At 36.3% G+C, this 27,024-nt stretch overlaps 1 protein-coding gene across 2 annotated transcripts in view; it reads right to left on the bottom strand.

Moving 5' to 3' along the window:
- The window catches only part of LOC131669517 (ubiquitin carboxyl-terminal hydrolase 2-like), a 759,386-nt gene that overhangs the window by 480,273 nt on the left and 252,089 nt on the right, over nucleotides 1-27,024 (bottom strand). For both annotated transcript variants that reach the window (XM_058944435.1, XM_058944443.1), the window contains exon 3: nucleotides 15,690-16,107. In XM_058944435.1, the coding sequence (XP_058800418.1) occupies nucleotides 15,690-16,107 (418 nt within the window). The remainder of the gene's footprint in view (nucleotides 1-15,689; nucleotides 16,108-27,024) is intronic.

Here is a 27,024-nt window from a genome sequence, read left to right as displayed (position 1 = left end):
AATAACTATAAATCCATGATTATCGTCTCTCCAAAATTTTGAACAAATTGCTTTAAATTTCTCAAAAGTCATATCTGAGTTAACATGATCATTGTAAATATGTTTAATATTCACATCATCTTGTCGAAACAAAACTAGTAAATCCACATTATCTCGAATGAGATGCTTTGGTATGCGAGCGTATGATTGACAGAGATAGAAACTATCTACTTTTTTATGTCTTCCCATACAGAAAAATGCTCTCACGTTGTCCTGCTTTTCAGTGGCTATATCGTCAAAAATCATGATGGAATTTGGATTAGCTTTATCCGGTGAAACAACTGCCTCATGCTCGCTGAATGCATAATACTGTATACCATCAATCGGTTCCAATAAATCTTTTAAAAATTTATACTTTGGGTGATTGAGGGACTTTGAATAAACATAAACGTTTTCGAATCTAAGTCCATTAGGATGTGTGATTGGTGTTAGTAAACAGTTAGTTTTCCCACAGTTACTAGGACCACAGAAAACTGCTCGTATACTGTCAGGTAGTTCACCATGTTTTTTTTCTCGTTTTTCCGTCCCAACCACATTATCAAAATTTATGACTTGCAACTTAAGTGGTTGCTCTTTGAAGTCCATATTGTTTTCTAGTCACCGATCGGACGAAGAATGAGACTACTAACTATAAAAAGACTGTTTATATATTTTTTAGTTTCATTAAGACTTTGTCTTCTGATGAGGTATGATCATTTGTCACAAAAGAAAGGCTGGTGGTGCTGGCTTAGTGAATAAGATCATTAATAACTTACCATTCGAAGCTCATTTACCTGGTTATCACTATTGTGGGCAGGAAACTAAATTGAAAAAACGACTTGCTCGTGGTGATCCTGGAAAAAATCCGCTAGACGCTGCTTGTAAAGATCACGATATTGCTTATTCTCAGAATCGAGAGAACATTGAGGCGAGAAACGAAGCCGACGAAATTCTAGCTAAACAGGCCTGGGATAGAGTGCAAACGAAACATAGTAGTTTTGGTGAAAAAGTTACTGCGTTTGCTGTAGCCAACATAATGAAAGTTAAAAGTAAACTTGGTATGGGTGTTAAAATTTTAAAATGAAACGAGGTAAGGAATTAAAAAATCGTCAACAACAACGACAGCGACGAAAGACATATGTAAAAAGTAAAAATCTATCAATTACATTGAAAAAAATTATTAACGCTGCCTCGAGAAGTGTTGTATCTAGTAATAAATCACTCTTTGTCATACGTTCGGCTATAAAAGGCGCTAAAGAAGCTGTGAAGAAGGCTAGAGGAAAAAGAAAAATAAATATGCCTCGTATTCTACCAATTCCTAGTAAAGTGGGTGGAGCTCTTCCTCTTTGAATTCCATTATTTGCCGCTTTGAGCGCCACTGGAGCTTTAGCTGGAGGAGCTGCTTCAATAGCAAAAGCCGTTAACAGTGCTAAGGCCGCTGATAATTAATTGAAAGAAGCTCATAGACACAATAAAACTATGGAAGCTATTGCTATTGGTAAAGGAGTTTATTTGAAACCTCTTCGTAAAGGTTATGGTCTTCATCTGAAAACAATATTCAAGTGGAAAAGGTTTAAAAAAAAAAGCTCGAAGCAACTTTACCTAATCGAGCACTGACAGATCATGATATAAGAAAATATGCTAAAATACTAAAAATTGCAAATTTTCGAGGTGTTTGCATGCGAGATGCTCTACCGACCGATGGACCTCGATATCAAAAGACAGCTATTGTAAATTTAGATAATAAACGTGGACCAGGTACTCATTGGGTAGCATATAAAAAGAAAGTTGATGAGGTTATGTATTTTGATAGTTTTGGTAATCTACAGCCGCATATAGATCTATTGCTTTATCTCAAAGTTAATAGAATCATGTATAATTATATTAAATATCAAGATTTTAATACATATAATTGCGGCCATCTTTGTCTCAAATTTCTTTTAAACAAACTATAGAAAAGACTACTAGTATAAAAAATTCTCATTCGACGAATGACTATCATTTGATATGAATCTGTCGTGGAGAATACACTGACATTGAGTCTCTCGGGAACATCATCCGTACTCGAATCATATTATTTTCCACCAATCGAATTGATACCAAACAAAAAATACGTTCTTGGTCTAGTTGAGCTATTAACATTTAATTCAATACCAAACATTGACGTTGGTTATAATAAATTTTACATTGAAGGTCAAGAAGCTATCACTTTAACGACTGGTAGCTACGAAATAGAAGATATTGAAAGCTTTCTCAAAGAAGCATTAGCACCTAAAGGTATATCGTTTAGCCTGAAACCAAATAATAATACTTTACGTAGTGTCATTCAGTGTAGTCAGAAAATACATTTTGAACCAGAAGAATCTATTGGATCAATTTTAGGCTTCACTAAACGCACGCTCATTGAAAACGAAACACATAGTTCTGACTGTCACTAAAATGTCAAACAGCAGCCAGTCAACAGCAAGCTATCAGACCCCTCACACCTCAGAACATTCAATTCCTGAAAAGCTTGAGATTAAAAGTCGTCGAAAACCGTGGAAGAAAATATTGTGCATATTAGTGTGTTGTATAAAACAACAACAACAACAACAACAACAATATGGAGGGAATTCTAGACACTCATTCAGCTGTCACTTTCGATGAGTCTATAGCTCATTATGAAGTTCACGCGCATCAGCCTTATTCATTATCATATTTCAATAATAGCGATGAAATCCATATAGAAATTCAACATCAAGATTTATCTCTGCTTCCATCACGCAGTATGATTCATATTTGTGGTAGGTTGACCAAGCCGGGCGGTACTACGCCAGTGGAGAACACTTTATTAGTCAACAACGCCCTCTGTCATTTGTTCGAGGAAATACGATATGAAATAAATGCTATTGAAATTGATAAAGTGAAAAATGTAGGCTTAACGATCCTCATGAAAAATTGGCTTTCACTCAATCCATGTCAGAGCTCTATCGCTGAAAATGCGGGATGGAATGGTGATAACAATGAAGATTTAATATGTAATGCTCTAGGTTTTTTTGATGTTACTATCCCTCTCAGTATGTTGATAAGTTTTGCTGAAGATTATCGGAAAATTGTAGTCAATGTCAAGCATGAACTTATTCTCACAAGATCAAGATATGATTTGAATCCTATTTTAAGTGTCCCAGTAAGGAATCCTGATGCTTCAGAAAAATAAAAAATTACTTTAACTAAGGTTGAATGGTTGATGCCATATGTGATGGTTGCAGATAAAGAAAAAATCAAATTACTCAATCAGATTGGACGAGATCGTGCAATCACAATGAGTTATCGTACTTGGGAAATGTATGAGTATCCAAAATTACTACGTACATCAAAGCACGTTTGGAGTGATAAGACTTCCAATCAATTGGAAAAGCCTCGCTTTGTTATTTTAGCTTTTCAAACTAAACGTAAAAGTTTAGTGAGTGTTAATTCTAGTAATTTTGATCATTGTAATATTAGTAATGTGAAGCTATTCCTCAATTCACAATGCTATCCGTATGGAAATCTCAATTTGAATATCAATCAAAATCAGCATGCTGTTCTCTACGATTTGTATACTAATTTTCAAAACGCTTATTATGGTAAAGAAAACGAGCCGTTACTCGATAAAAAAGATTTCATTAATAAAGTGCCGCTAATAGTTATAGACTGCTCCAAACAAAATGAAACATTAAAAAGCGCGACAGTCGATGTTCGCCTAGAATTTGAAACTCGGACTGATTTTCCTGAAGATACTGCAGATTACTGCTTAATATTACACGATCGTATTGTACAATATAATCCAATTAGTGGTGATGTTAAAAAATTAGTTTGAAATTAACAAGACATTATGTAATCAATGTATATAATGCTTTTCAGTAAAAAAGAAAATAAAATATATATATTGTTGGAATTTAATAAAAACTACCTATAATCATACTATATAGTGACTATGACGCTCTATACTTTTGAATGGTAAGGTATGGTGACTATGACGCCCTCTACTTTCGAATAGTGAGGCATAGGCTTTATATAGAACAAACACGTGCCTCTACTCTCATAACGGTTTTGGGAACTAGTAGAGTTCACATTAACTTCAGCATCTTTTCAAATGGATTTTGTAATAGATTTTCAAGACTTTAAAAGTTTAAACGAGACTTTTGTTTGTAAAGAACTCGCATATCTACCATTAGATGTAGATACTGTTCCAACTGTGTTTTTCTTCGAACCACCATATTATTGGTTTGAACTTCCTTTCAAGTGTCAAAAAGTGAATCATTTCTTAGAAACGTGTTATCATGGTTTATTATGGAGATCCGGTCTTATTCCATATAAAAATTTAGCACGTGTACTAAACGATCATTTAAATAATTCTAGAAATATTTATGTAAAAGGATTAAAAAAGAAACAATGGTTACAAAAAATTTTACCTGAAAAGTAAGTATTTTTATTTTTTTTTGTTAGAAATTAAAATCATTATTAATTAAAAATTTTTTTCCTTTTTTAGAAAAATTTTAGAACTTGAAAGCGAGATGAGATGTCCACCAATGAGCATATGACCTTACCCATTAGAAACAATATATACATATCATTACAATAAACCAGCTAACTTTGTATGTGCCGTTACAGATGAACAAAGATTGTTTTTATGGATAAAAACCAGACGGAAGCAATCTGAAATGGAAGGTGTTAATGTAGTTGACAATATTACATATAAAATTTCAACTCTATATTTCAATATAGCGATGTCAACTACTGAAAATAAGGATTATAGACAGATTGTATTATATTCAATGTACGAGGTGTGATCAAAAAGTAAGGTGAATTTTTATTTTTCTCAAAAAATATTTATTTATTCATCAATTTTTATTTTATCTCCTTCAAAGTAATCCACCTCGGATATAATGCACTTGTGCCAACGCTTTTTCCAATCCTCAAAGCATTTCAAAAAATCATTTTTTGTGATCTTGTTTAGTTCATCCTTCGATGCCGTCTTTATCTCCTCAATCGTGGCAAAACGTCGTCCTTTCATGGGCCTCTTCAGTTTTGGGAACAAGAAGAAGTCACAGGGGGCCAGATCTGGGGAATACGGTGCCTGTGGCATCGTTACTGTGTTGGTTTTAGCCAAAAATTCGCGCACAAGCAACGATGTGTGAGCAGGGGCATTATCATGGTGCAAAAGCCAATTTTTATTTTTCCACAAATTCGGACGTTTCTGGCGGATTGCTTCGCGCAAATTGCGCATAACTTGCAAGTAATATTCCTTATTTACTGTTCTACCCTGTGGTAAGAACTCATGATGCACCACGCCCCTGCAGTCAAAGAAAACTGTAAGCAAAACCTTTACATTTGATCGAACTTGGCGTGCTTTTTTTGGTCTTGGTGATCCAGAATACCTCCACTGGGACGATTGAGTCTTAGTCTCGACGTCATAACCGTATACCCATGTTTCGTCACCTGTTATTACCCTGTTGAGTAAATCTGGATCATCGTTGACGTCATTCAGCAGCTCTTGGGCGATGCTCATGCGACGTTTCTTTTGGTCGAAATTGAGCAATTTCGGAACAAACTTCGCTGACACACGTCTCATGTCTAAAACACTCGTCACAATTGATTGGCACGAACCAAATGAGATGCCAATATCATCAGTAATTTCTCTAATGGTAATTCGACGATTTCCCAACACTATTTTCTTCACTTCTTCAACATTCTCATCAGTTGTTGATGTGCTGGGGCGTCCAGAACGAGGTTCGTCGTCGGTGTCTTCTCGGCCTTCTTGGAAGAGTTTATACCACTTGTAAACATTTTTTTGGCTTAAAGTAGACTCACCGTATGCCACTTTCAGCATTGCAAGTGTTTTGGAACATTTGATTCCATTTTTCACACAAAATTTAATGCAAACTCTTTGATCCATGGTTTTAGACAGCAGCAAATCGTGGAGCACGCAAAACACTTCTAACCTTGATGCCTCTCACAAACAAACCAAACATACTACAAAGCTGAAATTTGGAACGTATGTTCTAGACGAGTGTACCGACATAACCAAATAAAAAAGTAGAAGATCGAACGGACGTAGCCCGCTAAATTTCAAAATTCACCTTACTTTTTGATCACACCTCGTATAGTTGAATGAACAATAAATTAATAATTAAACGAAAATTCTATAAGTTGTATTAATTAATATTCAAATAAAATCAACTGTGAGGTTGAAAGGTTCCTGAAATCGAATGAAACTACTATAGCGCTTGCTTAGAGAAAGGAAGAGAGAGAGCTGTATATAGATTACCAAGCTATATGCTACCCTCTCTCCAAGGTCCCACATCCCTACTATTGAAGGAGAGCGAGAGAGAGAGAGCAGCATCCTCACTACAGGATGGACCATTTTAATCGAAGCACCCAGATATCTTTTTCCAGGTAAGAATGCGTGAAACATGTTTCAGACAAGGGGGACATAATCGGGTGACCTTGACTCTGACCTTGAGGGTCATTTTCAAGGTCATCCGAAGGTCAACTTTGTTTTTTTAAATAGAAACTCCCATTTTTGACCTCGGATTCAGAAAGAGCGGGAAATTCTACGTTCAGATGACCTATTATACGTGGGGTCTGAGTGACCACCAAGGTCGCCCCCAACATCACGTAAAGTTCAATGTTATTTTTTTCTTAATCTTTCCACCTAACTAACCTAAGATCGGTATGGGTTAGAGAAAAATGATGTAGACAAAAGTTATTTCTTTTTGAGAGGGGCATCTTGTGGTGACCTTAACTTTGACCTTGAGGGTCATTTTCAAGGTCATTTGAAGGTCAACTTTCTGTTTCTCGGAATAGCCTACTTTTTTATCACGGATTCGGAAACAACAAAGAATTCGACGTTCTTGAAACACAACACATGTAGTATCTAGGTGACCTTTCCTGTAAGGGTTTTTTTGTTGTAAGCTTTTTCATAAACCCGTTCGTAATTCTAACTTGAGTAACATTATTTTGAAACGACATTTTTTGTAATTATTAAGATTTCTTCACAATGCTTTGTGATTCCTGATTAATTATTAATAAAAAAGATAATAAATATGATAATTTTTTCATGATAAATAAGATCAATTTGTGTACTGTACACTTTGGTGTGATTTATTTACCCTATCCAAGACACTCCCAAAACAAGTATTGTAGAAATTACTACTACTGTTACTACTAATAGAAAAGTAGAAACAAATTTGACCTTCAAATGACCTTGAAAATGACCCTCAAGGTCGAAGTTAAGGTCACCACAAGATGCCCCTCTCAAAATAACTTTTGTCTACATCATTTTTCTCTAAACTATACCGATCTTAGGTTAGTTAGGTGGAAAGATTAAGAAAAAAATAACATTTAACTTTACGTGATGTTAGGGCGACCTTGGTGGTCACCCAGACCCCACGTATAATAGGTCATCTGAACGTAGAGTTTCCCGCTCTTTCTGAATCCGAGGTCAAAAATGGGGGTTTCTATTTAAAAAAACAAAGTTGACCTTCGGATGACCTTGAAAATGACCCTCAAGGTCAGAGTCAAGGTCACCCGATTATGTCCCCCTTGTCTGAAACATGTTTCACGCATCCTTACCTGGAAAAAGATATCTGGGTGCTTCGATTAAAATGGTCCATCCTGTAGTGAGGATGCTGCTCTCTCTCTCGTTCTCCTTCGATAGTAGGGCATGTGGGACCTTGGAGAGAGGGTAGCATATAGCTTGGTAATCTATATACAGCTCTCTCTCTCCCTTTCTCTAAGCAAGCGCTATAGTAGTTTCATTCGATTTCAGGAACCTTTCAACCTCACAGTTGATTTTATTTGAATATTAATTAATAAAACTTATAGAATTTTAGTTTAATTATTAATTTATTGTTCATTCATCTATACGTATAACAGGAAAACAAACTAGGATTTAAATGAAATGTTTACGTGTAAAATATTATTAAAAATAAAACAAGATATTAATGTTGCAAATGAAAATTTAAATAAAAACATTTACAAAGCCATTAAAAATTCTAATTCTACACTCACAACGAAACGAAAATTAAACTCAACTATCTCCAAAACGACATCTAACAAAATTAAAGAAAAATGAAAATTAAGGAAAATATGAAAATAGACTAGATCCGCTACTGATAAATAGAAATATAATTAATCAATGAGGTAAAAATTCAAAAATTTCTTTATGATGAAAAAAATGAAAATATAAACCACCTACCCAGTAAATTTAACTAATTGGTATCAAAAATCAACTAGTTTTGATATCAAATTTTAATTCTAACTATACTATACAACAAAAACGTAATATTATACATAATTTGCTCGATAGTGCAATAATGTTGTCTCATAAACATTATTGTAATTATAACACAAATTCTATAACACAACAAATATTAAGATAGTAAAAAACATTATTATCGCAGGAATTTATTAATTTGACAATCACACAACGTATTTGAAAATTAAAATTTAAGAGCATGAATTCACATCATTCCTTAAAAAATAAGAACTACAGTCCTACATTCACAATTTCATTACCGTACAATAAACCATTTTTTAATTCTTGTAAATCTGCTCTAAAATGTTCTTAAAAAATTATCTTAAAAAAATATAATATACGAGGGTGGTCCGACAAGTACTTAGCCTCACCGCCCGATGGCGCCACTCGCGCAAAAGAAATATTCTATCACGTAGTACCACCTTCTCGATGGTTACTGTCAAGATTTCAGCCGGATCGGAGTTGTAGTTTATTTTTGAGAGCGTGTGAAAGCAAGTGTGTCCGTTGATTTTTGAAAAATGGAAAAAGAGCAGTATCGGTCGGTGATTCAATTCTTGTTTTTGGAAGGGAAATCGCGCAGCGAAATCAAAAAGCGCTTGGATGCTGTGTACGGTGACTCTTCTTCTTCGATGGCGACCGTCAAAAATTTGTTTAACTAGTTTCAACGCGGTCGCACGTCGATTTTTGAAGAGCCACGTCCAGGTGCTCCGAAAACGGCTACCACGGAGGATAACGTGACAAAAATTCACGATCTCGTATTGGCAGATCGAAGATTGAAGGTGCGCGAGATAGCTAAGATCGTAGGCATCTCAGAAGACCGCGTGGGTCATGTCATGCATGAAATTTTGGGCATGAGAAAGCTGTCGGCGCGATGGGTGCCGCGTTTGCTCACTCCGGACAACAAGCGCAACCGTGAGACAACTTCAGAGCAATGTCTGACGCTGTTTAAGCGCAATCCGAAGGAGTTTCTGCGTCGTTTCGTGACAGTCGACGAAACATGGATCCACTGGTTATACACCAGAGACCAAGGAACAGTCGAAACTGTGGACTTTACCCGAGTGCTCCGAAGAAGGCGAAGACTGACCCATCGGCCGGAAAGGTGATGGCCATCGTTTTCTGGGATTCACAAGATGTCTATATCGACTACCTGGAGAGGGGCAAAACGGTCACAGGGCTGTACTATGCCGAATTATTGGGCCGATTCGACGTCGAATTGCAGAAAAAACGATCCCATTTGGTGAAGAAAAAAGTGCTCTTCCACCATGAGAACGCACCGGCTCACACCTCCGCCGTCGCCATGGCCAAATTGGTCGAATTAGGCTACGAACTGCTGCCCCATCCACCGTATTCTTCAGATTTAGCCCCATGCGACTTCTTTTTGCTTCCAAACTTGAAAAAGTCACTCGCCGGGCAGAAATTTGAGTCGAATGAGGAGGTAATCGCTGCCACGGAAGCCTACTTTTCAGACCTCGAGTAAACGTATTTTTCAGACGGGTTAAAGAAGTTGGAGCATCGCTGGGCCAAGTGTATCGAACTAAAAGGAGACTATGTTGAAAAATAAAAGGTCACTTTTCCAAAATTTTCGTTTTTCTTTTGTAGACTAAGTACTTATCGGACCACTCTCGTACGTGTAGTTCACCTTATGAGTACAAAATTGAATAATATTGTAAAACTGGGCAAGGTCGTAATGACAAATGGTCTGAGACTTGTATTGTATATAAATGTCAATGCAATCAGTGCCCCGCTATTTATATAGGACAGACAAACAAAAAATTAAATCAAAGAATTAGTGAACATGAAAATACTTCTATAGAAAAATTGTTACCAATACCTAAACATCTTGTTGATGGTCCGAACCATAGTTTCGATTTCAATAATTTAAAAATTATAAACATAGTAATCAACAAGAAAAAAAGAATTATTCCTGGAATTATATTTATTAATGCGTATAATAATACTATTAATAGACAAGAGGATACTCAATTTCTTAGCCAACAATACAGTAACATTTTTTTAATTTCTTAAATAGCATTAATTTCTTAATAGTTTAATATACTTATTATTAATTCCATTGGTCTTTTCAATACATTGCATCTCTTATAATTTAATCTCTACATCTTTCTTTTAATAAAATAAATTGAGGTTCATTTTCAAGGTCATTTGAAGGTCAAAGTCATTTTTTGAATAGGAACCTATAATTTTGATTCCGGATTTGGAAATAACGAGAAATTCTACGTTCAGGTAAGGTATTATATGTGGGTTGCGGTTTAACCCCCCCCCCCCCCCCCGCGTAATCATGGCGGTCATGTAAAGATCAAATTTATTATTTTCTTCATCTATACACTGGGATGATCGGGTAAGGGTAAGATTAATTGTAATAATCCAATAACTTGCTGGTAATATTCTGCTGCAGCACGATATCGGCCTTGACCGTCAAAATTACCCAGGGAGGCTTCGGTACCCAAATCACATGAGAATCCGAATCATTGAACGAAGAGAGAGACGTCGGCCACGAATACGCAGAAATCGTCATCGCATTATGAGACAGAACAGCGATGATCCACGAATTCTCGTTGTTTTGGTAATGGTTGATTTGGATCATCATATCTCTTTGCGTGAAATTCAGAGACATACTGGAATTCCAAGAACAACAGCCGATAGAATTTTGCGGCTTCATAGATTTCATCCGTATCACATAACTTTGACTCAAGCTTTGATGCCAGATGATCTCCGTCGCAGACTCGAATTCTGTAATTGGGTACAAGCAAGGATTTATGAAGATCCTGAATTTTTTCGATACGTAATGTTTTTGGACGAAGCTACATTTAATAGTAATGGGCAACTCAATCGCCATAATAGTCATTATTGGTCTATCCAGAATCCTCATTAGGTACGTCATGTTCATAATCATCATAGATGGAGCTTCGTAGTTTGGTGCGGTATAATAAATGGTTATCTGATAGGACCTTATTTTTCGATGGGAATGTCAACGGCGCTGTATCTTAATTTCCTGCAGAATGAATTACCAGAATTATTGGAAGATGTGGACTTGGAAACAAGACGACGATTATGCCTTCAATAGGACGGTGCACCATGTCATTGCTCACTAATAGTTCCTCACTTCTTGAACCAAAGATACTGAAGACGATGGGTAGGCATTGGTAGTAACATTACAGAGAGGTGTCCAAGATCACCAGTTCTAACAAGTCCAGATTTCTTTTTATGGGGCTCTTTGAAAAGTGTTATTTATGCACAGCAACCAACAACACGACAAGATATGATGCAACGCATCATATAAGCTTGTAGAGCTATTCTGCGTCACGTTCTGTTGTCCACAGTTGAAAACTTCGAACGTAGAATTTAACACTGCTTAAATTTGAACGGCGATATTTTCGAACATTTTATGAGATTAATGTTTGTGTTACAACCTTGACCATAACTCTATCTGTAGTCATCGTCTTGTCTTCATTGGCTGGGCATTACCACCTTACCTTAATTAACCAATCAATACCTCGCCTTCATTGGCTAGGCATTCCCACCTTGCTTTAATTGGCTGGGTAATTAATACCTTGTCTTCATTGGCTGGGTAGCCAACGTCTTGTCTGGATCGGCTCAGCATTCTCACCTTGCCTAGATAGATTGGACATCTTTGCATACATTGGTTAGATTAGTTCACGTTACTAAATATGGCACAAACACACGTAATGATTAAATCAAATCGACCTTGATAATCGAACTTTTATTAATCTTGGGTATTGGGTTACTTATTTATTTATTTATTTTTTTTTTACAAGGAGTTGCGAAATCCTTTTTGCGGATTCCCCTTAGTCTTGATATCTAAGAAGGTATGTGGGACTCCCCAAAAGAAAGACAGGTCTACCCACTAAACCGCCATCTCCTTGTTGTCCTTCCCCCAGCCAGGGACTTATGTTGATATTACTTCTGACTGGGGGTTCTGTCTTTGTTCGTTCGTTCGTTTCGTTTCACCGTGCGTCGTTACGTCGCGTCAATCCGTCTGCTCAGTCGTCCTTCAAACAGTCGTCCGCGTTCTTACGTCTTAGTATGGTTTCCGTATAGGTTGCGACTAAACGCCACCATTCGGGTTTATGCAGCATCACCTCTACAATGTTATCGGGGGTGATGTTGCCAACTGTTGTCTCTAGTTCTCGTCTGAGTCTTGTCCAACGGTCGCACCCGAAAAACGTGTGTTCCGCGTCGTCTCGTTCGTGTCCACAATACTTGCAGTCGGGTGTTCGTACTCTGTTCATATTGTGGAGGTACCGTCGGAAGTACCCGTGGCCCGTCAAGAACTGGGTGACGTGAAAATTTACATCACCAAAATTTCTTTTGGTATTGGGTTATTATTACCATTATTATTATTATTATTATTATTATTATTATTATTATTATTATCACTATTGGTATTATTATTATTATTAACATTATCCTTCCCCCGGTGGGATAGGAGGGGGGGGGGGGGGGGGTTGACCGCACCCCATACATAATACCTTACCTGAACGTAGAAATTCCCGCTCTTTCCGAATCCTCGATAAAAAATGGGGATTCTAATTAAAAAAATCACTTGGTTATTTGGTTATTGGGGTTATTGGGGTTGGTTTATTGGGTTATTAGGTTATTTGAGTTTTTGGGTTATTAAAATTAATCTTACCCTTGCCCGATAGCCTGTGCATAGATGAAGAAAATAATATATTCGACCCCTGCATGACCTGACCCGGGAGGGGGGGTTCATCGCACCCCACACATAATACCTTATCTAACCATAGAATTTCTCGCTCCTTCCGAATCTGGTATCAAAATTATAAGTTCCTGTTTAAAAAATGACTTTGACCTTCAAATGACCATAAAAATATATCTCAAGGTCAAATCCGATTTCTGGGAAAGGTGTCCCTCATTGTCCCAAACAACCTTTGTCTGAACAATTTTTTTGTAGAATACCAACTGTAGAAAATTTCGGCGTGGTTTTTTTAAAATGGGTCACCCTGTATACCGTTTAATTTCTCGGTATGACTTGTGACTTCGATCCTTATGGTTGTCAATTAAATTTATGTTGCTTTATTGCTAATTATAACACTATAATTTTTTACATGACTATAATTTCAAATTTAATGACAATAATTGCCGTAAAAGTTTGGGCTATTGGCATTGGATAATATAAATTTTTAATTTCTACACGTTGCGTTGATATGTAAAATTTGCTGTTCTATTGATTTATAATGTTTCATTTATTTAAGTCGTCATAAAGTATTTTTTGTATCAGTTGACAATTTAATAAAAAACCTGATGAGGCTGGAAGGTAAATCAGCGAAACGTTGTCATAATTAATTGTGTCTAATTATTTGTGTTGGAGTTTTAGGTATCACTCTCAAATAACTTTGTAACATAATTTATTAAATCTAAAATATAGACATCATAGAGAGATTCCAAACAAAACTTTACATACTAATATTAGTATCGCACAATTACTAACGCACCATGGTTTGTCACAAATACATATGTGATGTAAGACGTCAATGTAAAGTCTGAGAGAGAATTAAAAATTGAAACAATTTATAACGAGTTTGATGTATCTCTCTCTCTCTCTCTTCTACAGCGACAATATAAAGAATACCATATATTTATAATGTCATCTTTTGAGGTATGTTTCTCCTTAGCAGAAGCAGACGACGACTGCGGAGAACAAGATAAGAGAGAGTGCCGGTAGAGAGAGACCGCGTGCGCGTGTAGGCATAACTATATGCGTGATGAGCCGCGCGCCGCGTGCCGCGTGACGAAGGGCCGGCAATTAGCCGATAGCTTGCGAGCCGTGCAGAGGCGTTCGGACGTGCCTATTCTTTGTTGGTTTATGAAGAGCAACTGTGCGTGTGGCACCTCCTCTCTTCCGTGACAAGCGACTATATAAATAGTCGATTTCAGCAATCTAACCGAATTGTAATCGAGAGGCATCGACTAATGTAAGTACCGATCGTTCCTTGAATCTCTCTCTCTCGCTTTGCCTATCTCACCGCTCTCTCTGAACCGTCCTGTACACTGACACGTACATAAACTATATATATTTATATACTATTACAACTGCATGGCTTTTCTTTTGGACTAGCTTTCATTCCTATAGCTTCCCTCAACTTTCGCGATTTAAGCTGCCTGATCGGCGACGCTCTCCGCGGGCCAGTTGTCAATTCAACCTACCGGACCGGTCTTACGTAGCAGAACGTAATCCCGTAAAGAGCTGCAATTGTGCTAGCCATTACTTTATCTCGGTTAAATTATTATATTGTAGCGGTATAATCCCCGTTACAAATTTATATAAGATATACTAATAGAATAAGAAAACATTCAAACTACTTAGCAAGGAAAATAATGCATTCTACACCAAGAGTTTCAAGACTGAAAAAATACAAAACGACGTTTGTACATAAACATATTATCTACGCACTGGTGCTAATCAATGGTGACATACCTTCATGTAAATTGTAACTAATATATAATCAATTGACTAAATTGTAAATAATAATTACTTATTGTTTACAGACGGATTGTAAATTTTATTGGAAATAAAATAAATTTTGTTGTAATATATACTAAACATTTTATATTATGTCATCGTAATTTGTCTTAAACCCATCTCCATAATTTTAATGAATATATTTTCTTCGTGTAATGTTTACTCATGATCAAAGTAAAAAAGGATATAACGGTCGTGTCGACATCTAACTCAGTGTCGTTATGAACATTAAGGTAATTAATGTACGGTTCGATAAGTTCGAAACGCGTGAAAACTGCCACAACTAACTCAAAATAGTCCGCACTTCCGTTGTCTCTACTGTTTTTGCTATTGCTGCTAGTATTAGTACTATTACCGATGTTGCTATCGCTATTTATTTCATTTCCACGATTACTATTAGAACTTATAAACTTGCGATAGCGTTAGACATTACTGGTAATAGTAAAAAGATTTGTGTTCTTGACTTAAAGTCTAGGAACTAGAGGGTGAGTATTTGTCACCTCGTTGACACTATTGACAGATAACTTTCCGTTTCCAGTGCTTAGGTCAGCTTGCTATATGCAACTACAAGTTTGTATTGCGAATGTTCCGGTTGTCTATAACAAGCAGGATTTCCTCATTCCCATGGTTTATTAAAAGTTCGTTCATTGCGTTCGTCGAGTCATCGCGAGGTATCTCGTAACCGTTAATTTTTACGATGTTATCATCGTCGTCGTTATTGTTATTGTTGGTTTTTTTGTCATCCTCGTTGTCATTACTGTTACTGTTATATTTTTCGTGGTAACTGTTACGCTTATTGTTGTTTTGACTGTTATTAATTTTGTTGATAATAAAAGTATTAGTAGTGGTCATGATAATTTTAGTCAGTACCTCAAATATTAAGTTGATCCTGCTCTCACTGACTGCATTTGGTCGTGATTTTCCAGATGATAATACTACCAATGTCGGCGAGTTGTTTTGATCATTCAGTGGAGACTTATGAGCTTGAGGATTACGACGTTCACAACTAAACTCATTACCACCAAGTATATCTTCGGTGGCGGTAATAAAATTACGACTACTGTTGTTTGGGCTGGTAGAAAAACTTCTAGAAGTTGTATTGGTGAGCAAACCATTACGCTGAATGTTAGGAACGTAGTTGTGAGGTAAATACTTGCTCAAATCAAAACTACTACTACTACAATAGCTACTGCTGGCCTTGCTATTATTGAAGTTAGAGCTAAATGTCGAATTGACTGAATTGGACTTATAGTGATTCGCTGAGTCAACGTAACTAGACGCCAGTAATCTGTAAAATAATGTAATAGTTCGTTTCAAATTTACTTGTTGTTCAGATGCTAAATTAAATTTTGAAATATATAACGTATATATAAAAATGGTAAAAAATCAAATTAGATGTCTGTCGTACAAATTGATACTTTCAGTCAACGTACATTTACTGAATACGATAACTAAATCATTAATTAACTTTATTTAACGGTATCTTAATTAACAATAATACATTTACTAAAATAGAATAACAAAATAGTTAACTGAATGATTTATTTTAATTACATTAATCAATAATACGGATAATATTAAGAGAAAAACCTCTAGTATTTTTAACTACCTATTTTATTCGGATATAAATAATCACTGTTGATAAAAAATACTAGAGAATTTTTCGTCTTTTTTTACCGTAGAACCGATAATTGTAACTAGTTTTTTAAGAAAATCAAATTTTTGACACTTTCTTTAAATAGCATTCTGCAAACAATTAGAAATGATAGAAGGCCAAACAGATATTTTCTTCTTATGTACTCGTACTATGAATGGCAAAGATAGTTTTATAATTTGATGTTTATTACTATCTCTTTCAGCTTCGGTATAGGCTTTTAATAGGTGAATTATTGAACTAGGTTAACTCTGCCATAAAACTCGTAGTCTAGTTTAAGATTGCTTAATGTGTTTCGATATATCTTAATTTTAATACCGCATAAAAAATGGGGACGAGGGTGCCGTGAGATGCAATTATTTTAATTATAAATACACGATTGAATTCTATAAAATCCTTTTACAGAAAAGAGATAGGTGATAAATTTTGTAATAATGGAAAGAAGGGAAATAGTGAGAGATGGAAATTCACTTAATTTTAATTATATTTAACAACGTTTCGTCAGCACATTTGCTGACCTCTTCAGGCTTTATTAACAGAAAAATAACAAATTATTAACAATAAAATTGCAAATTTAATTTTAAAGGCATATAATTATATGTATATGTGTGTACCTGATTTCTCTCGTAGTCAAATTATTATAGGCTAAAACGAATAGCTCGTAGCCAGTCACGTTACAATACAGTAAGAAATTAAGTATTTCAACACACATATATATATATATATTCTTTATCTATCATCCCTTCCTTATCGATCTTAATAAAGTCTTATAAATATGACTAAGATATTGTATATCCTCTTTTCTATTCAAAGTATTTTTATGTAAGCCGATGTGCAACATTTCGGATATTCTGCGTTTCTTATAATTCTTTTCATAATCCAATATCTTAGCTTTATCCGAGTCAAATTCGTGTGAGAGAGTTCTTCTATGTGTAGCTACTACTGTATCTGAGTCAATATTTTTTTTGTGTTAATTTAATCTAATTTTTAAGGATCGCTTACTTTCACCTATGTAGATAGCTGAACATTGTTTGCAGTTAAAACTGTAGACAATACCAGTGTTGTCTAATAAATCAGATTTGTCTTTTCCTAAACGTATGAACTCTTGTAATGGTTTTTGTAATAAAGAGATTGGAGTAATATCATGTTTTTTTAACACAGAAGAACATTTTTTAAAGATTTTGCAATTATTTGGAATAGCGCCTATAGGTAGTTTTTGATTTATTAATTTTTTAAAAAAGAGATAGGGCTTAAAGTGAACCCAGTATTATAGATCTGATTGGTTGAACTATGGTCATGTTGGTTACATTACTATCAGTAACAGCACGCATGAGTATTTGTATGTAATCAAATTGGTAGCAAAAGAAGCAAATTACTGCAACGGTAGTCAATTCGATCAATCGATACGTTCGCGATTCGGTAGCATTCGCGATGTTAAAGTAAACGTCTGAGAGAGAGAGAGGGGGGCGCGTGAGAGTTCAAAGTTTCAGTTAAGCCTCAGCTGTTGTGCATTAGAGTACCGTCAAATAATTTTTCTATTATGCTCATGCCGTTTTGCTAATCAAAAGTTGTTTTCTGGGATTTTTGATACGTGTGCAAGTGATCGTAAGAGACAATCATAGCAGCAGCAAACGAGCAGCAGCATTAAGTGCCGCAACAGCAGATTGGTAGCGAAATGAACTGGCGCAGCCTTTCCAGGGATGAATTCGTTGGCCTACAATAAATTTCTTCAACAATTACGGCTGATCACCGTAATTGCACTGCAGGGTCGATGCACCTCCCTTTTTCTGCCCGACAAAATACGAACGAAAGTATTTTGTCTATCGCAACTGTTTTTGTATTCAAGCCGAGCGTTAGTTTCGCGGTTGAATTTTGAATTCTCTCTCTCTCTCTCTCTCTCTCTCTCTCTCCCCGTATTATTGAAAATTGTAAATCCTATTCGTATGTGTAAGTCTTTTGGGCCATCGAAGACTGTAGTTTTCTAGTCATAAACGACCTTCATTTGATGATACAAGCAGAGAGCGCGACCCAAGCGTGTAGTCCAGAAAATATTAGCAAAGCGAAGCAAGCAAACAGCAGGCTCCGACCTTAGGTAAGATATTTTTATCTTATTGTTAGATAGTTTGCGAAGACTGCACGCGATCATAATCTCGCGAGTTTGCGCTTTAAAAAGAAGGTATTAAGGGTAGTTACAGTAATTAGTGTATACCTCGCTCATACCTTGGGTAATAAGAAGCGGTAGTGGTCGAATAGGCCGATAATTTTAAACCTCGACCGTATCCTACACCCGTGCGGCGGCAAGATGGCTCTGTTGTCAGCCTAACTGTATTCACTCAACGGTCTAATCTTCAAATAAAGCCTACAATTTAAGTTCAAAATATGACGGATAGATAGATGAAAAGTTACAATTACATTAATTGCCGAAAGTAAAAATTAAAAAATTTGTTTGTGAAAAACAAACTAAATGAACCGTAATTGATTTCCAATATTTTTATCAACAAAATATATCTTTTAATATAGGTTGTAACGGGTGGGTCTGCCGCTTAAAAATTTACCGTTGACTACCGCTGCTTGCCCTCTCAGTGCGGAGGTCTATTTAAAGTTGCGTGCCGATGAAAACAACAGGTTATGAATTGTTCTTATGATTTTCTGTTACAAATCTATAATCGGTTTTTGAATATGTAAAATTGAAATAAAGGTTGCAATATCATAATCTTGATTCAATAAGAAGAATAAACGTTTGATAACAATTTAACCTGTTGCGAAAAACTGCAAAATTATTTATTACAGCTTCAATATAATAAATCATGAATTTGAAAGGTGTTTCATTACTAATACATATTTTTTTGCTGTGATATGAGTTATGTAAAAAATTAAAAATCTACCTTTCGAAAAAGTAGTTTATGTTAAATATTTCAATTAATATAATAATAAAAAATAAAAAAGAAGATAAGACGCTAATAGCGCATCTGATCCTATATATTTTTACTTTCCTATGTAAAAAAGTAAAGACTTGCCGAGTCAAGTCATTTTATTCCTTAATTGATTGATCGAAATGTATAAGTCATATAGGAAACAGTTATGAATAAATCGGTACTAAATAATAGATTGAGGCATTTTCCACCTTTTAATATTATTATCAGAATCGGGAGCTTTGCTATTAATATTATTAATAATTTGTAATACTTCTTTTATTTTAATCGATTTTATTGGTGTACTGTTTTGGATATTAGAGCCTTCTAGTAAAATTTTTCCTTCTTCTTCTACACTAACACTAAGCCATAACACGAAACTCAATATTTACTGTGCTTTCGAAACTCGACAAGCAGTGCCCGATTGGGCGTCGGCTTGATGTGATTCCGTCAAATATTCTGATTTGAGGATTACTCAATAAATGATATGTGAATTCCTACCGTTATAATCACCTCCTACTATAAAGCGATTTCCAAGTGTGTTGAAAAAGTCAGTCCAGTTTTCTTTTGTAATTGTTTTATTTGGAAAATAGTAAACAGCTGATATTGTTATTGTGATTGGTCTGTCTTTATTCTTTATTGGTTGCTTGTAAATAGATTTCATTAGTGTAAGTGTGGATGTAGTGGTTTATTTTTATTTTGATTATAATCGCAGTACCTTCGTGAGCTTTATTAAATGGGTGATTTGTTTTATGTACAGTGTAGTATACATTAAGTGAGTTTTTTCTTGTAAATTATGTTTCTGATATCAACATGATGTCTATATTTTCATAGATTAAAAATGCTTTTAATTCAATGTGTCTCTGCACAAGACCGTTTGCTTTCTAGATAGCGAGTTTTAGACTACTCATTATGTTATTTTGTTTACTAGCACAGTTAAAAGATATAACATAGTATCAATTTTTTGCATCAGCTGCTCCATGATATATTCGAGTTTATTATTTGTGTTTACTTCGTTAGTATGTCTACTTAGCTCTGCTTAAATAACTGTTTGTTTTGATATTTCTATCTCACTATCATCGATTTATTTTGATGTTATCTGTGCATATGTTATATTTAGTCTAACGCTATTGATGTTGGCATTTAAATTTGAATTTGAATTTTGATGAACTTGAATGCTGTTTTGATTTAACAGTTTCTGTCTTAGTGTAGGAAATAGTTTTTGCTGTAATTGCTTACGAACTGGCTATACTTTATAGTTTGCAATTTGCATATTCTAAGTCTTTTATTTTTTGTTTAATTGGACATTCTATAGTTTGGTATTGTTTCATATTTCACACACACACATTATTTTTGTACCAAGTTTATTTTATTCCCGTATTCTTGGCAGTTTTGACATTGAGGAGTAGCTCTTTTAACGTTCGGTAGCTCTTAATGGGCGAATACTTCTTAAAATAACTTTGAAACCTTCTTCTTCTTTGCGCTGGTAAATGTAAAATTGCGTGTTTTTTTCTTTCTGTGCAGTAATAATTGGCAAATATTTTTCGGAAGTTGTTGGCTGAATTTTAATTTTGTTTAATATTATTACTTTTAAGATGTAATTTTCTTTGGCTATTATGTTCAGTAGTTTTTCTAACGATTTGATATTCTCTACATTGTAAACGAATATCAGAGGAGAGTTGCTTTTCAACTTATTTACTTCGTTGTTTTCTTCTGTACTATGGTTTTCTTTATTTTCTTGAAGTATTTCGTACCTGTTTCTTGTGTTACTTAGCCAATAATCTGATAATTGTGCTTGTCGTTTTTTGTTTTAGGTTTGGTTTTTTGGGCTGTTTTTTGATCTTTTGCCGCTTACAATTTTGCAGTTTTCATTGTTTTTATTAGGAATGATCTTATCATCTCCTGACAGAGTGGTCATTTCGGTCGTTGTTTTCTTTTTTTGGAGTTTATCAAATAAAATTTTGAATTTAACTATCACTTTACTGATTGGCTAATGCTTTATCTTTTCGAGTAGAGCGCAGTGTTGGGACGTCTGTACATTTCAGTGATCAAACGCTAGCTGTACTTGTTTTTTTTTCATTTATCGAACTATTTCCATTAATAGTCCTTGTAGTATTTACGATGTGGGCATCGATTGGATTTGATGTTGCCTGGCCAACCGCACATGAAACAACCCTCGACCTGTACTTCGTTGCACGGTCTTTGACTAGACTCTGGGTCATAAAGAGGTGCTATTCTGGAGTCTTTCGACTTTTGTCTTCCACCTCGGCCGGTTCTCGTTCCTTCGTAGGTCGCCATCATGTTCAGTTCTAAACGCCGACATATGTATGTAGATGGAATGAGTAGTTTGGTAAGTAAACTCCTAGTGTATACTAGGGTTCAAGAGTATTGCCTATACAAAATCTCCAAGAGCCGATCTGTCTGGGGCGGCTTGCACGAATAATATCCGCCGCCCGAGCTTCGCCAACCGACCGGGGGCGCCTTCACTTCATTTAGTGTGATTAGAGAACACACGCCAAGGTATCTTATCCCGGGGTCCTCCAAGCCTACTTTCCTGGCATCTTTCAAGACCAGCAGTAAGCGAACATATGCAATGCCTATCAGGTGGGGTTTTCCGACATCTTCTTATTCGACCTGATCGACAATGGTGTTGATGGCGGCAATCGGTGCCTTCTTCCGATTTCCGTCATCCTTTTCCTTGCTGGCCCTCTTTAGTTGATGAAACTGTCTCTTGGCGGTAACTATCATTTGCCACCTATGCTTGTCGAGCTCTATTAGGCTGAGACGATCCTTGAGCCACTTATAGGCGCAATCTAGTGCTTTTTCCATCCTGTAGGGAAGTGAAATGATAGATGATGCATAAAGATGACATATTAAATGATTTATGATATGATAAGGTAAGTTTGATTCGACGCAACGTCTCTCAATGGAAATATATTAAGGATCACTGATTCTCAACTCTTTAACGAAGAGCCTCATCTTCTGCCGGTATCCTCTGCGTCACTTAGGGGTGTTTACCGGCTTCATGATTATCAGATTCTTCCGTGGACGTCCTCGGCTACGCTTGAACGCGTCCGGTGTTTTTTCGTGAGCGTTAGGAGTATCGGGCAAATTTATCTCGTACGGAGCATTTCGGTGCTTCCCATTCTCGTATTTCCAACGATAGGCGATGGCTTGAAACTTTTTCATAATGTTCACGCCTACATAGCATGTGTCTGCTAGTTCAGGAATGATGGCCACTCGGACCTCCTTAGTGATTTCGCTCACGGTGAAAGGCAACATCACATGTCCTATAATGGCCATCTTGCTACCGTCGGGTAACCGGCACATTCTAGCTTTCTTCACCTTAAGCCTGATCTTCAATTTTGCAGCGATTTGTAACCTCATTGCTCCGATCGTAGTACAAGAAAAAGTCTTATAATATATAATGCTGATAATATATAATGTATAATACTCAAATCTGCAAGCTCCCGATTTGGATTGATAGCCACCATCTGGATTTATCTTCTGGCTCGTACGCTTTCTCTGCTACTTCGCATGACCGTTCATCCTGAGTCACACCTATCGACGAATTATCGCCGTTTTAGTTACTTCCATCGCCTGAGACTATAAACGCCTGATAACTGTAAGCTTCTTGAACAAATTGGACAATTCTTTAGTAGAAATTCCAAGTTAAATATAATCCACACAGAAATTCGAATCACCTATAAGAAAGAATTTATAAGTCTCATGTATATCAAGTTCTTTGAAAATTAATACGGATATGGTGCGTGAATATTGAATAAATAAAGGATATGGATTTAATTTTATTATAATTTTATCAAGTATAATTAGGCTCGTATTTATCCGGCATAAAAACCCCAGTTATAAGTAGGGAAAAGCCATCTAAATATGAGCAAATACAATCGACAAATGTACAAAGAGTTATGTTACTTATTTATAATTAATAGATTTCGGCAGGCTCGCTTTGCCTATGAATGGCCATTCAAGTTAAAAACTACTCGCTTACCACACGACGCTAATTGCACCTTGTACGAGAAGGAAGGTCGTCTCCTAGAGCAGCACAGTGCCAACGTCTTGGTCACGGGCACGGCCCGCACTATGCTACCCCTAAGAGTAGGGCCGAGTTGCTGCTGTCTGAGCTGCCCAGGGTTGGAGACGCCTCAGAAGATATCACGCATATCCTCAGCTAGGCCAACGGGTGTCGGTAGCCCTTGTTGCGTTCGTGGGTTCGACAAGTCACAGGATAAAAGGCACGACACTGTGCTCGCACGCAACTGTCATCCACAGAACGTGATATCAGACCAGGAACTCGCACTCACATTCAGCACACACATTACCAGTGAAGGCTAGTACGATAAACTATCACAACGACGTAAACAATTGAAAGCAGCCAGTTAGCTGAGAGAGTAACTAGGTAGCTGAAAGAGAATGCGATGAGGTGCTGAGAGAGAGCTACGAGGTGCAAGGATCGAATTCTCGAGAACTACTGACTGCTTCCTTCTTCCTGAAGAAGGATCAGAGAATTTTCTCCAGCATTGGGCCTGTTCGTGGAGCCAATTATAAAATACAAGGTTTATAGTGCCGAATTTTCCTCCAAACGTTTACCTGCGCGACATTGCTGAACGACCATACCCTTTTTTTTGTATCGCGCGCGCACCGCTGGAACTGTCGCGCATGTTCATATTCTGGGCTTTCCCCATCCACACAAAAAAATCATTAAGCGACAAAGGACAGAATCTTCAAATAAACTTTCACTTTTACAACAACCAAAAAAAATGTTATAAATTATTACTCTCTATTTTCGTGCTATGCACATGGAGCGCAGATGCTGCGAACAATTCTAATCCCTTTTCGTGCACTTGACAACTATCGTCAGTTCTCGGAACCTTCCCTATAAGAGCAAGCTCTCCGTGGCCAACATATTTTAGGGAAATTTCTCCGTGAGTCCTTCAGTGAAGTGAATCTTTTCCTTGGGTCCCTATCACCATTCGATAAGCATGATATCTCGGCTAGGTACCAGGGCAAGGCAGTTTCGTTACTGAGCTATGCTTTTGCTCAGCGATTGATTGAACAGCTGGCTCTATTGAATTGATCTTACGTTTTACATTTTTCGCCTGCGTATCGCGTAATAGTCTGTGCATGGTTATGCTGTTCCTACACACTAACGACATTATCGCGTTTGGAAGAAAATGTTTAGTAAACAGGCTGAAACACGAGCTACAGAGACATAGCGCTTCAACGCCGAACTACGTAACTAGACACTTCTCTAAATATCTTAAATAATTTCTCCCGAGCCTTAAAACCAGCGAAAGTCCGCATTGCTTAGCCTAAAGAAAGAAACCATTAAGTACTAGAAATTCATTGTATCAAAATACACGAACATAAAACAGCAAGGAAAAATTCTCAAGTTTAAGCTGAAGGAAAACAAAGGCGGTATTGTGCCTGTACCCGGCGTCAAAGCGACTTAATGACGCATATGCGGTTACCCCATTCTTCAACCAAGAAAAAGTTGCTAGCGACATTAAAAAGACACCCGAAATACCAAAAACACAATTCCTTCGCGAACGTCCATCGCACGCTAACTGTGCTTTTATCACACAAAGAAATCCTTTCTTTCATACAAATTATCCGCAAAACTAATTAAGTGAGGAAAGCTCCATAAATACGCACCGTTGATCAGAACGCAAAATATTATTATTATTACTAATCATTACCAACTTAGTACTAACCATTAACCAACAACGAATGAACGTGTACATTACTTATACTTATTATCGACCGGAATAAATTAGGTGTGAACTGTCCGGCGGGTGAACGCCTTGGCAGCCCTGTCCTCCGCACTTAACCTATGGAGCTACTGCTCGGATCACAAAAGAAATCTCAGATAGCCGGCGAGTGAATGTCTGGCTACCGAATATTACGGCACTTAAATTTAATGCGATCGCAAGAATATCAGGTGAGAGAGACTAGAGAGAGAAAACGAAAACCTGATCTTGTCTTCTTTCGAGCTGGTTAACGTGGTGAAGTAGACAGCTGAGCGAGACTGCGTTGATGATACCTCTCCTTCTCTATTAGTTAGTCAGCAGGCGTCAAAATTGTGTACCTCACAGCAAAGAGCAGCCTCCCTTGTATTGCGCGGGCAGCTGGGTGAAAAGTCAAATCGCGTGTGGTCACCGTCTTTTTATAGGCCTCTCTGTGCATGGATGCATGTGCTGATTTTTTTACCTTTTACAGTGAGAGTTCAACGTACAATGTCGACTGGCTAGCAGTCATTCCCTCTCTAGCAGCTTCTTCATTTAACCTATTTTTTTTAAGCGGCATACGACTTAACGCTTATCGATCATGCGTGGCATCCTCCTTAAACCTGCATAAAGCATGCTTTCTCTCTCTTTCTCTCGCGTGCCTTTCTCTCACTATCTTTCGCTTCCACTACTGGAGCCCTTTGAGTCTCTTCGACCGCTTCCAACAATCATCGACGCTGAAATAAAAGACCAAGTGTTAGGAGTATTTCCAATATGCGTCTAATGTTGGCCACCTTGCCGAGAAAAAGGGGGGTAAGGAAAGAAACAGACGAAGAGCAAGCATTCTGCTTACTATCATCATACTTATGTTTCCGAATTTGATGGAAAAAATATGTCATCTAATAAATACATTAAAAAAATTAAAGCAAGTAAAATGTCTTATCGATGGTATAGATACAAATCTCAGAAATTTGCTGAAAGTAAAAATAAAAGGAGAAATCGGCGAAATACTTGGTAGCACCAATATAAATAACATGGATGATTTAACAGTTCGAATAACATCATTATATTCAATAGAATAAAATATTAACAAGCTATAAGTAAAAGTCTATAGAATAATTCAGGGAGAAAATGAAACCAAAGTATAGTATAGCAACAGATTATGTGAACTACTGACGAATCTAAAAGAACTTAATAAATTAGAATGCGATTCCCAACCAGTTTAAATTAAAATTAAAATCCTTTTATAATAGTTTGAAAAGAGTTTAAATGCCGATACTACTGCAAGTTAAAAAAAAAAAAGATTTAAACCGGAAATTAAATGTGAATCAAGTTAAGAAAATACAATAAATGCAATTTCACTACGAATCATCAAAATTAAGAACAACATCGAAAGAAGAAAAGTAATAGATAAAGTAATCATTAATATCACTTATATATCTAATGGAGACATGAAGAATCAATGAAAATATTAATTTACCAACTATGTAGAGACTTTCAGCATAAAGCACGTTTTTGTAAAAAAGCGGATTGTGTATACTGGACTAAAGGACAAGATCGTTATTCCATCAACTGCAAAAACGCAAAATATAAAATTAAATTAATATGTAAATTTTGCAGTCAACCCAGCTACTCAATTAGAGCATCCAGATTGAATAAGAATCTAAACATGAACTGTCAGTATTGCCAAGATTTGGGACATAAAGTAGATCAATGCCCGTCATAAAAGATTACGAAGATTGTTGGAAATGTGATATAGTAGATTATGATCCAAATGCATGCTCAAGAAAACCAGATGCGAAAGAAATTAAATATGAATTTTGTGATAATCTTGGTTATACGAGTCAAAATTGCCTGGATACGCTTTGCAACAAATACAACAGAGGTCATTTGAT

This window comes from Phymastichus coffea, unplaced genomic scaffold, assembly GCF_024137745.1.
Source record: "Phymastichus coffea isolate CEN01 unplaced genomic scaffold, Cenicafe_Pcof_1.1 PCOF00008, whole genome shotgun sequence".
In the NCBI taxonomy this organism is placed as follows: domain Eukaryota; kingdom Metazoa; phylum Arthropoda; class Insecta; order Hymenoptera; family Eulophidae; genus Phymastichus; species Phymastichus coffea.
Note: the sequence above shows the minus strand (reverse complement) of the source record. Positions and strands in the feature narration are given on the sequence as shown.